The sequence below is a fragment of the Hypanus sabinus genome, chromosome 11, assembly GCF_030144855.1.
Source record: "Hypanus sabinus isolate sHypSab1 chromosome 11, sHypSab1.hap1, whole genome shotgun sequence".
Lineage (NCBI taxonomy): Eukaryota > Metazoa > Chordata > Chondrichthyes > Myliobatiformes > Dasyatidae > Hypanus > Hypanus sabinus.
This window is the reverse complement of record NC_082716.1, coordinates 43124145-43139231: the sequence shown is the minus strand read 5'-3', so window position 1 is coordinate 43139231 and position 15087 is coordinate 43124145. Positions and strand designations below refer to the sequence as shown.

Below are 15087 nucleotides of genomic sequence, written 5' to 3'. Positions count from 1 at the left end.
AAAGAAGCAAAGCCCAACTTAGAAATAAAACTCAAACAGCACTTGCTATAGGCCAATAAGCATCTGGTTGTCAGTACCCACATAAATATGGGCCAGTTACAAAGTACTGTACTTCAACTGAGAACATTGAACCTGAAAATGAAAATATTAATCTCCGCCTGTTGGTGTAAGTAAAAATGAGGTACTGGCAGCAAATTACACAAAGACGAACCGTGCCGGCTACATTCCGGAGACCAAACAGCACTTGTGGGAGGAGAGGTAGTTTATCTACAACTCAGTACTATTTATTTTTTATTTACACAAATTGTCTTTTGCACATTGCTTGTCTGTCAATCTTTGTTTAGATAGTTATTTTTAAAAATTCTATCATATTTCTTTATTTTCCTGTAAATGCCTGCAAGAAAATGAATCTCAAGGTAGTTAATGACAACAAATTTTACTTTGACTTAACTAACCAAGCCTCACCCTTATGAGAATATTTACTTTATCTGGAAGGAAAATAGTGGAATTCACCAGAATCCGGAAGAAAGAGAAAAGATCTCATATAAAATTATACAAATCTTACAGAACTAGGCTACATGATATATGAACATGTTCCTGATGACTAAGGAGTCCAGAACCAAGGTCACAGTCTCATGGCAAAGGGCGATGTCTTTGTGAAGGACAAGAGCAAATTCTACACAAGACGGTGGTAGACCTGTGGAATTCTCTACTAAGGAGAAGACAGCGGAAGCTAAGTCATTAAATATATTCAAGAAAGAGGCAGATATTTCTGAACAGTAAGATGTTCAGGAGGAATTGAGAGAAAGTAAGAATGTATATCATAAGACCATAAAACAGGAGCAGAATTAGGCCATCTGGCCCATTGACTCTGCTCTGTCATTTGATCATCGCTCTTTTAATATTTCCTCTCAACCCCATTCTACTGCCTATTCCCTTTAATCTTTCACTCCACTACTAATCAAGAACCTATCAACCTCTGCTTTAAATAAACCCTGTGGCCTCCACAGCAATCTGTGGAAATTAATTTCATAGATTTACCACTTTTTGGCTAAAGAAATTCCTCCTCATCTCTGTTCCAAAAGGATGTCCTTTCATTCTGAAGCTGTGCCATTTGGCCCTAGATTCTACCACGATTGGAAATATCCTTTTCACATTTACTCCATCGGCCATTTCAATATTTGCTAGGTTTCAAAGAGATTCCCCTCTCATCTTTTTGAACTCCTGCATTTGTAGCTCCAGAGCAGTCAGGTGTCTGACCTGTTCCTCGAATGTTAACTATTTCATCCCTGGGATCATTTTCATACACCTCCATGAGACCCTCTCCAATGTGAACATATCTTTCTTAAATAAGGGCACAAAATTGCTCTCAATACACTAAATGTAGTCCGACAAATCCTATAAAGCATCCAGCATTACATCAGTTTACATTCTAGTACTCTAAAAATTATGGTAACATTGCATTTGCCTGCCTAACCACTGACTCAACCTGTAAGTTAACCTTGAGGGCAGGGTTTCCAAACCTATAGCACACATGCCCAAGATGGCATGTGCAAAAGTTTTGGCATGTGGCATGCAGTTCCACCATAATATAAAGGTACATAATTGTACCTTTACCGCCAAATGGGGCAGCAAATTATATTTTTTCAAGAGCAGTGAGATATTTTAGATGGTTATGTTATGTGTGAGCAAACCATGGGGAGATGGGATCCAGAGTTGACCCCCTTGTGAACTATGTTGCTAACGAGAGAGAGAGAGAGATAAAGAGGGAGAGAGGCACCATGCTGCACATGTTGATAATGAGAGAGAGAGACAAGGATTTATAGTTATAGCTTCTTCGCTAATTGTTGACTTTACTTCCAAGCACTTTGCCTGCTTGTGTGAATCCCTGCTGACACAGTAGAGTGGTACCAGGTGCCTGCTGAGACAGCAAGGAGTGGCCCAGTATGATGGACATGGACATGGTCAGTTGATGGATGGCTGGTACCCCGGCAGGGCAGATAAAAAGCAAGTCTGCTCAGACACAGGCAGACATGCCACTGGACACTGAACGAGTGTTGTGCACCCACGTGAAGGTGGGGGCTTGGAGGATCAACTAGGGGAAATCAGTCAGAGGCTCACAGTGTGTGAAGGCAGGCCGGTGGGGGCTTGTGTGTGTGTCCACCCTCGCCTGGGTGACAAACTTATCACTGAAGAATGGTCTGGCCTGGAACGGAGGGGTCATAATCAGTGACCACAACGGAACAAGAAGACAACGGAAGGTTTGCCTGCTGTAGCTGCTCATCTCTCTCTCTCTCTCTCTCCAACAGTGCCATAGCAACTACCTCGACTTAAACCGAACTGAACTGAACTCTGCATCATCTTAAGACTATTCATTTACCCCTAGACTTTGACAGAGCTTAGTTTTGATTCTTACTTCTATACCTCTGTATTTATCATTGCTAACCTGTTTTAAATTATAATTTGCATTTTTGATACCGGATTCCTTTGTTTATTAATAAACACTTTTAGTTACAGTACCACCAGACTCCAGTGTATTATTCCATTTCTGCTGGTTTGGTAACCCGGTCACGGGGTACATGACAGTTACAAGTACATGTGATGTTGGATGATACGTTTTGAAATCCTTGCTGACCGGATATTTGTATCAGTATTTTGATAGTAAATGGCAGGGCCAGTTGGCATTTGCTTCACTCTGCTTGTTGCTTCTTCTGTAGTTTGTGAGTGAACACCGGATATTCAGTGATAATAACAGTACCTACTGTACGCTGTGTAGTTTAGTGCACCATGAATATTCATGAGTCATTATTTTCAGTCAAGTTCAGTTATAGGAGTAGACTTACTGCTGATGAAACAAGCGCTACATACATAGTTCTCAAAACAACCAAATACAATCCAAATATAAAATAATTGTTAACAGTATAGCAACAGAAGTTTCACTGGGAATAAAGTGTATTTATGTTCCTGTCTTACACCTGTCTAGGGGACACTGTACGAGGTACAATAACAAATATTTTAAAATGAAGTTTTTCCATTGTCTTTTTTTTAAAAGGATTGGTACTAATAATTTCTCAACAGGTTTTCTAGGATGCTTCATGTATTTCAATCTGTCTCGATTATACTTTTATTAATAGCAAAACAATAAATGCACATAAAAAACCAACAGGACTTATACATTTTCCTTAAAGCCTTCCAGTTTAATATGGCACTGGTGATACCCAACAACTACTAATCAGCTGTCAAAGAAACAAAACAAAGAAAATTACTAAAATACATTAATAACAATCTCTAACAATGGAGAGGTGAGTAGTAGTAGTGGCTGAGGTAAGCAAAAGTGGAGGCGGGGTTGAAGTGGAGTTGTGGGGTCCCCGAGAGTGAGGAAAGTCCTGAAATCTGATTGATTTAAGCACTGGGCCAAACTGGAGAGGTTGGGTACTAACTGAACTGTGGTTGCAGGATTCAGACCCCAGAGTAGTCTGAGACCAAGGTATGACCCGATGTTTGGACACTTTTAAGCACCAGGCCAGATTGAAAAGTTCAGGGAATCTGGACCAGAGGTGAGGCAAGGGCTGATTCTACCCTGTTCAACTCGCTGCTCTGTGATGTTTACTGAGCTCCTCACTAAACTAAGGCTGAGGCTTGCTCCAGCTGCAGTGAAAACCTGGCTTCACATCCGCAGTCTCACAACCTTTACTCGGCTTTGTGATGAACTGAGGCTGTGGTCTGCTCTGGCTGCAGTGATGCCTGGCTTCATGTCTTTTGTAAAACTTCAGTTCTGAAGCTATTTGCTTACTTTTATTGTTTGCACAATTTGTAAAAAAATTGTGCATTGGGTGTATGATAGTCTTTTTTAAAATGAGTTCTTTTGAAGTTTCTTTGTTTTGTGGGTGCCTGTAAAGAGACGAATCTTAAGGTTGTATAATGTATTCATACTTAGATAATAAATGTACTTGGAACTTTGAATATTATAAGTTATTCATTAACATAGGACAACAAAGATTTTGCTTCCTGAATACTTTTGTGTGTTTCTTATGCAAAGTCACCATGACATTTTTCTGTCACACACGATTTTTTGAAATAGCCTATGTTTGTTATTTCTATTCATAATTCAAGTCAGAATAACTGATGCCAAGATTAAGGAGGCATTTTTGTTGGTCTAAAAATGAACAGATCATCAATGACAGGCAATTCAAAGAACTTCTAGTGGGTCCAGAGAAAATCACATGAAAGGCATTCAAGGATGTTTTTGAAAATTTTCTTGGCAACTACAGAGCACCAAACTATGTGAAGCCGGTTGACAACATGGTTCAAGCATACAAAACAATGAAGTGCAACATGTCACTAAAGATTCATTTTCTGCATTCCTGCATCTTGGCACTGTTAGTCACAGACATGGTAAAAGGTTTCACCAGGACATTGCGGTCATGGAGAAACGGTATCAGGGCAACTGGAATCCATCAATGCTGGCTGATTATTGTTGGACACTTAAGTGAGAAGCCTCAGACAGTACTGAGTACAAATGAAAATCATCAGCAAAACAATTTTAGCTTAGTTGAACTATTGCAAAGCGTAAGCAGCATTACACAATTAAACACATTATTCTGAATAAAAGTTAATTTCTTCTTACCCCAACTTTCTACATGTTACAAGTAGTCTGAAATTATATTAATGTTCAGTTTTAAGTGGTCTATCATGAACAAAATGAAAATTCTGAGGAAGCAACACTTTTGAAAAAATTGTTGTACTGTGTAATTGATGATCATCTATTCTCAAAATTACCATGGCACGTGAGAGAATTTTTAAAGAAAATTATTGCTAATTTGGGTACATACTGTTACGAATGTGCCACAACTCTGAGGGGATGAAGGGTACAAAGTAACCCCCTCTGTGCTGTCTTTACGACAGTTATTTAGTTTATAATATTTTCGCTTAGTAATTCATTCAATAGTATTTTCTAGTTAGAATTAGAAGTGTTTAAAGTATATTCATTGCATGTAAAATATATCGGCATGCGATGACGTCACATCCGGTTTCGCCGCGTCTTGTGGGAAAATACCGGTTTGAAATTAGCGCGAGGGTGGGGGCTTTCCACGAGGCTCACCTGAGCAGAAGTAGTTTTGCAGGCATGAGAAATCACAGTGAGAGCAACGCTGTAAGTTAATAGATAATAGATATATTGAACTAAGATGTTAATGCCTGTCAGAAACACACTGAGTCTCAGCAATTTGCAGAACGGTAAACTTTATTTTTCGAGTCTGCAGAGTCGGACCCAACCAGCTCCTGCTAGATTGAGTGCCGAATTACACTTTGCACAGTTTTTTATACCCTACTTGTTTACAACTTTGTGAGTTGCACCCATGTGAGGTGCAGACATTCTTCCTTAATCTCATTACAAAATTACAAATGTGACTACCCTTTGGCCCACTTATCAGCCTCAGCGCATTAACACCGTTATTGTTCAACCGTTAAGCATGTCTTCCCGTTACCCGTATCGCTTCTTTAATCAGCAAGCTATTGTTTCATCCTGATTTTGCAAATTGGTTTATACGTTGCCCTGCAAGTTGCTTTGCACGTTCTTTCTGTGTCAGCACATTCTAAATGGACTCCTTAAGTATCATTTCTCTCAATCCACCCTTTTTCTTTTTAGAATGTGCTATCAGTTGGGCTTTTGCCACGGGTTTACATAGGCTTCTTCCTCTAGCTCTATTTCCCTTTGTAGGAGTACCTGAACAGGATCAGCTGGGGCCCCTGGTTGCATGACTTGTCTTGCCACCCGAGCTACTAGCTCCCGCAAGCAGGGGATCAGACATGGTAGCAGAAGGAGGACCATCAATCCCCCTCCTATAACCCCTAAAGCGGTTCGCCACCAGCCTCCTGTCAACCATCCGTCCAGCCAGTCCCAATACCCCAGCGGCTTCCAGGTCTGTACCGGCACGTGGGCCAGTTTCCTTATTTTATCTGATATTTTTTGAACCACCTTTCCGTTGTCATCTATCTTTAAGCAGCAGTTGGTTAGATTAAACTTTCCACATACTCCTCCTTTTTGTTGTAGTCATAACATTTCTCGTTTACATGCGAGTGTGATACAAAGGACCCTGGAAAAACCGTCATGCCCACCCTTACCGTCGTCCTGCACTTATCACATCCCCCTTCAGCGCTTCTCAACAATAGCAGTATATACATTACAGTCCCAAAGTTCATTCTGTCCGTCTTTTGAGCTTTAGCACCATCGGGTCTTCTCCCTGGACGCAAGTCCATTCTGCACCTTCTTCGGGCTTTACGGGTCCCTTGATTCTCGCGGCGTGGGTCCACCCTTTTTCTTTTGTCCTTACTGCGGCTTCGGTGGTCAGTAGCACCTGGAATGGGCCTTCCCACTGCGGCTGTAACTTCTCTGGCTTCCAAGTCTTAATCAGGACCCAGTCACCGGGCTGAGTTCGGTGGAGTGCGAAGTCCAGAGGTGGGGTTTGTGCGAGTAACCCCTTCCTGCGCAATTCTGCAAAAGAACGAGATAGTGCCTGTAAATAGTCCCTTACAAAGACATCTCCCCCTTGCAGGGAAGGATAGCCCTCCACCTTGTTCCAATATGGAAGGCCAAACAACATTTCATAAGGGGATACTCCTATATCTTTTCGAGGAGCCGTGCGGATTCTTAGTAGGGCCAGGGGTAGACACTTGGTCCAGGGTAGCTTGGTTTCCATCATTAGTTTTGTCAATTGCGTCTTCAAAGTACTGTTCATCCTCTCAACTCTTCCTGAGCTCCGAGGGTGCCAGGGGGTGTGCAGCTTCCACTGGATTCCTAAGGCGTCACAGATTAGCTGGTGTGTTTTTGAGGCAAAGTGTGTTCCCCTATCTGAATCAATAGACCCCATTATTCCATATCTTGGGACTATATTTTCTAATAGGATCCGTGCCACTGTAGGGGCATCCGCTTTAGTGGTTGGGAATGCTTCCACCCACCGAGTGAAGTGATCCACAATTACTAACAGGTACTTCCATCTCTGAACTTGTGGTAGTTCCGTAAAGTCTATTTGGATCCGATGGGACGGTCGGTCGGCTAGTGTTTGTCCCTCCTTATGGGTGGCACGCATCATTTTCTTGTTTACCTTTTGGCGGGTGTAACAGCCCCACACCTCCTGTTGAGCTAGTGTGAATATCCCTTTACAAACATAGTCCCTTAGGATAGTGTCGCACATAGCTTGCACTCCCCAATGGCTTTGTTGGTGTAGTTGTTGCAGTATATGACGAGTTACTTCCTTATTCAGTACTTGCCGTCCGTCGGGGGTCTTCCACTCGCCTTCTGATGTTTGTCGGGCTCCCCTGTTGATTCCATGTATAAGAACTGTGCCGGGTTACAACTATTGTTCCTTTCAAAGCTTACATCATCCCCGACCATCAGAATGGTTTCGTATTTCAGTATGCGAGAGTCCGTCAACCGCCGCTGAGCTTTTTGGGCTAAGAGGGTGCTAACGGAGTGCTGGGTATACACCGTCATTCTTCCCCCAAAGGTTAATTTCCGTGCTTCTTCTACTAGTACGGCTGCTGCAGCTACGGCTTGTATGCACGTCGGCCATCCCCGGGATACCGGGTCTAACATTTTTGATAAAAAGGCCACAGGTTGCCGCTTTCCTCCTTTTTCTTGGGTTAGTACTCCTAACGCAGTTCCTTCATTGTTTGTTGCATACAGCTGAAAGGGCTTTTCCAGTGCTGGCAGTGTTAATACCGGGGCCCGAATTAGTTGCCCTTTTATTTTCCTGAACTTCTGTTCTTCTTCTTCGGTCCAGCTGATTATTCCCCGGTCTTCCTTTGCCAATTTGTCGTACATAAACTTCACCAGGGGGGTATAATTCTCTATCCAAATCCGGCAATAGCCCACTAAGCCCAGAAATTGTCTTATTTCCTTCTTTGTCCTGGGAAGCGGTATTTTAGTTATTCCCGCTATTCTTTCTGGGGTTATTTGGCGGTGCCCTTTACTGACTCTGTGTCCGAGATATGTTATTTCCTTCTCGACAAATTGCAGTTTCTTCTTGGACACCCGCAATCCTTTTTCTCCTAGGTAATTCAGGAGTCTTATAGTATCATCTCGCACTACCTCCTCTGCTGGTCCCGATAGTAGTTGGTCATCGACATACTGTAATAGTTGGTTCTTTTCGGTACAATGGAATCCAGCCAATACTTGCTCCAGTACCTGTTCGAATAGGTTTGGGGACTCCGTGAACCCTTGGGGCAAGACGGTCCACCGGAGTTGCTTCTTCCGCCCAGTGAAGGGATTTTCCCATTCAAATGCGAACATATCTCGGCTACCTTCCTCCAACGGGCAACTCCAAAAGGCATCTTTTAGATCTATCACACTGAACCATTCATGTTCAGGAGGTATTTTGCTCATTAATGTATAGGGGTTAGGCACTACCGGGTATCGTGTTTGGACTACCGCATTTAAGCCTCTCAGATCTTGAACCATTCGATACGTGCCGTCGGGCTTTCGGACCGGTAGGATGGGGGTATTAAAGGGTGACATACATTCTTCCAAGAGTCCATCTGATACTAATGTCTCAATTACAGGTTGTAATCCCCTCCTCCCTTCCATGGCAATGGGATATTGCCGTCTTCTCTCTTCTGCTTGTTTGTCCCACTGTGGGTCGTTTACTGGAAATTTCCGGTCCCCCGGTAACTCATTCGGCTGTTCCCTTCCCCAAATTGATATTGCAGCTTGTCGTATCATTTGCCTCTCTTGTGCAGAAAATAGCGTTCCCATAATCGCATGCATTTCTTCCCAAGTGTAAACATTAGGTCCTAAGAATTGATCCAACTGTTCTGCCAGTCCCATTGGATCTTCTAATAAAGTTTTCATATCTTTCTTAAATCCTCGTACTTCGGTACTTGTCAGAGGGACGTTTACAAATCCTGTTCCTGCCCGTTCTCCTCCCATTGGAACCTCTCGAAGGGGACACAGCTGTACCTCTTCCTTTTTTAATTCGTCTTTCTTTTTCTTATCTGCTCTTGTCACACTCCTTGTTTCGATCCTTGCTTTTGCTTTTTCCCTAACATCCCTCTCTTCCCTCTCCGGGTCTATTTCTTCTGTTTTTTCACTTTCTTCACGTCCTCCCTCTGCTCCCGCAAGGGGTGCAGAAGGCTGGACATAGGGAGGGGGTAAATGATCGAGTGGGTCCCACTTCCGCTCCCCTTTAATGCCCAATTTAAAACTCTTTGTTGTTACTCCTGGCCAGGGAGCCCAACAAAAAGCATAAGCAATTTCTTCCGGTTTTACACTTGGTTTTGAATTAACGTAAATGTTTAAGGCTTGTCGTACCCAATCCTCCTCAGACCCAAGCCACGGCCACCAGACCGCAGGTTTTTCTATCGGCTGTTTCGACCAAATTAAACAGTACTGTATCATTTTTTTTCTTTTGTTTCCCTTTTAGTCTTCCACATCCCCAATTCTCAAACATTCTACCGAGGGGGCTATCAGGAGGAACCCCCGGGTATGGTCCCGGTCTTCTCCGTCTCCTCTTTCTTTTTAGAGCCACCCCCTCCCATCTTATTCCGCTCTTACTTAATCAGGAGGACCCCCGGGTGGCGATCCCGGTCTTCTCCGTCCTTACTTATTCCCGCACCGTTCTACTATAATAGTAGGCACTTACCCGGTGCGTCCTGGGGACTTCCAGTACCAGGTACTGTCCCCTTCTCCCCGTTTACCGCTCTGCGCTGTCCGGATATCACTCGCTCAAGCCGCGTTGGAGCGACGAGCAAGGAGTCAGGGACCGCCAAACTCGGCGGGGTGCACCGTCTCCGATGTCCTTCCTCGTGTCCACCGCGGCCGGAGTGTGGATCCCGGACGAGCCCCCACGTTGTCAGAAACACACTGAGTCTCAGCAATTTGCAGAACGGTAAACTTTATTTTTCGAGTCTGCGGAGTCGGACCCAACCAGCTCCTGCTAGATTGAGTGCCGAATTACACTTTGCACAGTTTTTTATACCCTACTTGTTTACAACTTTGTGAGTTGCACCCATGTGAGGTGCAGACATTCTTCCTTAATCTCATTACAAAATTACAAATGTGACTACCCTTTGGCCCACTTATCAGCCTCAGCGCATTAACACCGTTATTGTTCAACCGTTAAGCATGTCTTCCCGTTACCCGTATCGCTTCTTTAATCAGCAAGCTATTGTTTCATCCTGATTTTGCAAATTGGTTTATACGTTGCCCTGCAAGTTGCTTTGCACGTTCTTTCTGTGTCAGCACATTCTAAATGGACTCCTTAAGTATCATTTCTCTCAATGCCGATCCTGTTAGAAGTAACGACGGTAGATAATGTTTATGCTTTCGTTAGTTAAAGAGTCGCGGATAGTTTGCATGGAAGTGTATTTAAAGTAGTCAATGGAGCAGGTAAACTCTCCCTGTATACTGCACCTTAGTGTAATGTAGTTATAGTCACCTTTGCAAGTATTTACACTTGAAATGTGATATTAAGGAAGGAACAAATACTGTATCAATCTTGTATTGTTTTATCAACAGTTTTCACCATATGTTAATGTGAAGAGTGAACAGTAAATGGTTAATCTTACTGTGATCTAGTCTCATTGACTGGTTTATCTCGATGTTGAATTCGGCGTTATCAGTTACACGCGAAGGAGAACGTTACAGTGAAAAAGCGGCATTATCAGGTGTTTCAAGTGCTGCAATGTCAGCTCGATCCAGCATCAAGTCGACGCCGCCCAGCGACAAGGGCGGTAAACCGACATCAAGTAAGTCCACCCAGGCAAGAGCCAAGGCAGAAGCCGCCAAGGTGCGACTGCGTTACGCCAGACAAGAAGCAGTTTTGAAAATGAAACAGGCCACCAGAGAAGCCGAAATCCAGAAAGAAAAGGCTGCTAGAGAAGCCGAAGCGGCCGCCCGAGAAGCCGAAATCCAGAAAGAAAGGGCCGCCAGACAAAAAGAAGAGGCTGCCAGAGAAGCCGAAATCCAGAAAGAAAGGGCCACCAGACAAAGAGAAGAAGCCGCCAGAGAAGCCGAAATCCAGAAAGAAAGGGCCGCCAGAGAAGCCGAAAAGGCCGCCCGAGAAGCCGAAATCCAGTTGGAAATGGCAAAAATATCGACAGAGTTGCAAGTGCTGCAGCTAGAAAGAGAAGAAGAAGCTGCCATGGCGGAAGCAAAGTACATAGAAGAAGCTGAAGGGTCGTGTGATCTGACCGCAGTAAGATCTACTTTAGAAAGGACCAGACTGGAACGCACAAGCGACTATGTACAGTCTCAAATAGACAGGCAGGCTCGTCTCCCCTCTCCATACCTATTCGATAACTTCCCCAGCTACGAGGAAGAAAATTTACCCTCGCGGCTCCGTGATGAAGTCAAGAATGAAAGAGCTGACAACCGATATTCTTTGACACCAAAGTTACAAAGTTCGATGCGAAGAGACGCGGAGGTCGAATCCAGGATGGCAAATTCCATGAGAAACGTGCGTTCTCAGTCATATAGGCGCCAACGTACTTCTCCAGCCCGCATGCCGCTTACAGCCGATCCCACGCTGCAGTATTTAGCACGACAGGATCTCGTCACTTCGGGACTGTACCAGTTTGACGATAAACCCGAAAATTACCGTGCGTGGCACTCCACATTCACCAACGTGATCGAAGGGGTCCAGCTCAGTGCAACCCAAAGGTTGGACCTTATGGCGAAATGGCTGGGGAAAGAATCACGCGACCAGGTGAGACGCATGCGTTCAGTGTACATCAACAAACCCGAGCTAGCCTTAAGCGAAGCGTGGGAGAGACTTTGGGAGAGATATGGGGCCCCCAACATTATTGAAGCGGCGCTATATCGACGTCTGGAAAACTTTCCTAAGGTGTCAGCCAAAGATCACTTTAAGTTAAGAGAATTCGGAGATTTACTCATGGAGATCCAAGGCGCCAAAGAAGATGGCTATTCAGCTGGTCTAGTATACCTAGATATTCCATCCGGGATTAGACCAATTGTGGACAAACTTCCTTTTGGGCTGCAGGACAAGTGGCTGACTGTTGCCTCAGAGTACAAGGAAGACCACGGTGGTCGATTTCCTCCCTTTGAGCACCTCACTGAGTTTGTGCGCAAGGAGGCGAAGAGGCGAAACGACCCTAGCCTCGTGGGTCCAGGTAGATCCTCTTCGAATGTTTTCAACATTGATAAACCCGTGTCAGTGCTCAAGACTGAAGCCCTTACAACTAACAACGACCCTGGCGAGTATTGTCCATTGCATAACAAACCTCACCCCCCTGAAAGCATGCAGAATGTTTAGGGAAAAACCCCTTGAAGAGAGGACGGCTCTTCTCAAGGAGAAAAGAATATGTTTTAGATGCTGTTCCTCAACCTCTCACCTCGCCAGAGAGTGTACGATCGCCGTGAAGTGTCCGGAATGTGATAGCACGGATCACGTCGGGGCCATGCATCCTGGCCTGTCACCGCAAACCGACAGCGCTCCTTCTCCCCCACAACAGGACCGCGGGGAGGGAGAGGCTCACCCCAGGACAACAGTTGTCAGCTCGAACTGTACAGAAGTCTGCGGTCAAGCTCGGTCAAGTCGTTCTTGTTCCAAGATCTGCCTCACTAAGGTGTACCCTAAAGGAGCCAAAGACAAGGCCATCAAAGCCTATGTGATTCTGGACGATCAGAGCAATCGTTCACTAGTCAGTCCAGAGTTCTTTAAATTGTTCAACATTGAGAGTGAGCGGTTCCCATACTACCTCAAAACTTGCTCAGGCAACATGGAAACCCAAGGAAGGAAGGCAGAAGGCATCCAGATCGAGTCCCTGGATGGTAAAGTCGTCATCTGTCTCCCTCCGCTCTTAGAGTGCAATGAAATCATGAATAACCGCGCTGAGATCCCGACACCAAGTGCGGTGCTACACCAGCCGCATCTCCACCACATCGCCAAACACATCCCAGAACTGGATCCGAAAGCGGAAATACTCCTGCTATTAGGAAGAGATGTTATCCAGGTACACAAGGTTAGGCAGCAGGTCAATGGACCACTCGACGCCCCCTTCGCGCAACGTCTGGATCTGGGCTGGGTGGTGATAGGAGAGGTGTGTCTCGGTGACGTACACAAACCGACGGTCGACACACTCAAGACCAATGTGCTAGAGAGTGGCCGCCATTCGATTTTTCAACCCTGCACAAGTTCCATGTATATCAAGGAAGCACAACAAGGCGTTAACAAGCGCGAGGCAAGCGACGAGTCGCTGGGCCAGTCAGTCTTCGCTCAAACGAAGTACGACAACAAACTTGCACAATCAGCTCAAGATACCATTTCTTTAAAAACCAAAGACATCAAGGTCTTCAGAGATGAAGCAAATAATGGGGTTGCCCCATTGCCTATCAGAGAACCACGCCAGCGCTCACCAGATAACAAAGAGCAGGCAGTCAAACGGTTCACGTCCTTACGGAAAACCCGGAAAAGGAAACCTGAGATGCAGCAACGCACCCGATTGGCCCACGAGGTACTGTGCACCCTAATGGCAGAGGTCACAGCCATTATAAACGCACAATCACTCCTACCTGTGTCTTCTGACCCAGAAAACCCCTTTATACTTTCGCCATCAACGCTCCTTACGCAGAAGGCAGGAGCACCTCCTCCACCAGGAGACTTCTCAGACAAGGATTTGTACACAAAGCAATGGAGACAAGTCCAGGCTCTGGCAAATCAGTTCTGGTCTCGCTGGAAACAAAAATATCTACCTTTGTTGCAACAGAGACAAAAGTGGACAGAACCCCGCAGGAATCTTCAAGTTGGAGACTTAGTCCTGCTCAGGGACAAGCAGATCACCCGCAACAGCTGGCCAATGGCCAGAATCACTGCTACGTTCCCTAGCAAGGATGGACATGTCAGGAAGATCGAATTGAAGACTACCGACCAAGGCGATGTGAAAGTTTACCGAAGGCCAGTTACAGAAGTTATTCTACTTCTACCCAATGACTGATTAAGAGACTAAGTTTTGTACTCTGTTCATTATGACCTTACGAAGGTCAAGCGGGGAGTGTACTGTCTTTACGACAGTTATTTAGTTTATAATATTTTCGCTTAGTAATTCATTCAATAGTATTTTCTAGTTAGAATTAGAAGTGTTTAAAGTATATTCATTGCATGTAAAATATATCGGCATGCGATGACGTCACATCCGGTTTCGCCGCGTCTTGTGGGAAAATACCGGTTTGAAATTAGCGCGAGGGTGGGGGCTTACCACGAGGCTCACCTGAGCAGAAGTTGTTTTGCAGGCATGAGAAATCACAGTGAGAGCAACGCTGTAAGTTAATAGATAATCGATATATTGAACTAAGATGTTAATGCCGATCCTGTTAGAAGTAATGACGGTAGATAATGTTTATGCTTTCGTTAGTTAAAGAGTCGCGGATAGTTTGCATGGAAGTGTATTTAAAGTAGTCAATGGAGCAGGTAAACTCTCCCTGTATACTGCACCTTAGTGTAATGTAGTTATAGTCACCTTTGCAAGTATTTACACTTGAAATGTGATATTAAGGAAGGAACAAATACTGTATCAATCTTGTATTGTTTTATCAACAGTTTTCACCATATGTTAATGTGAAGAGTGAACAGTAAATGGTTAATCTTACTGTGATCTGGTCTCATTGACTGGTTTATCTCGACGTTGAATTCGGCGTTATCAGTTACACGCGAAGGAGAACGTTACACCCTCCTTTTTGAGAATCGCAAGATCGCTATTAATTCGGGTCTGGGACCCAGGAAGTGAGAGAGAGACACGCAGAATCCTCAAGGTTTGGAATGTGTCCTGGGCTCCCGAAAGACAAAGCCACGGATAACGGCCATTGTCTCTTGGAGATGGAATTGTGTATTGAGTACTGTACTATTCATTGAAGCCCTCAGGGAATGAACAGAGTGGGCTGATTGAGGGATTGCATCATCCCAACCTGATTGACATCTGAGACCCCGTGAGTAAGGATAAAAGAGGGTCTGGGGAACAACCCCTTCAGACGCACCAGGAAAAACGCTAGAAATCCCGTGACAGCGTTTACTAGTGACAGCCAGTGGGGGGCTCGTGTGCGTCCTTTTCCTTTGCCTAGGAATTGGTGGGCTTCCA

At 44.7% G+C, this 15087-nt stretch overlaps 1 protein-coding gene across 1 annotated transcript in view; it reads right to left on the bottom strand.

Annotated features, from left to right (window-relative positions):
* The window catches only part of echdc2 (enoyl CoA hydratase domain containing 2), a 57157-nt gene extending 55842 nt beyond the window's left edge, over window positions 1–1315 (bottom strand). Inside the window, exon 1 of the mRNA XM_059983516.1 lies at window positions 1261–1315. Coding sequence (XP_059839499.1) covers window positions 1261–1315 — 55 coding nt within the window. The remainder of the gene's footprint in view (window positions 1–1260) is intronic.
* Between the last annotated feature and the right edge of the window lie 13772 nt (window positions 1316–15087).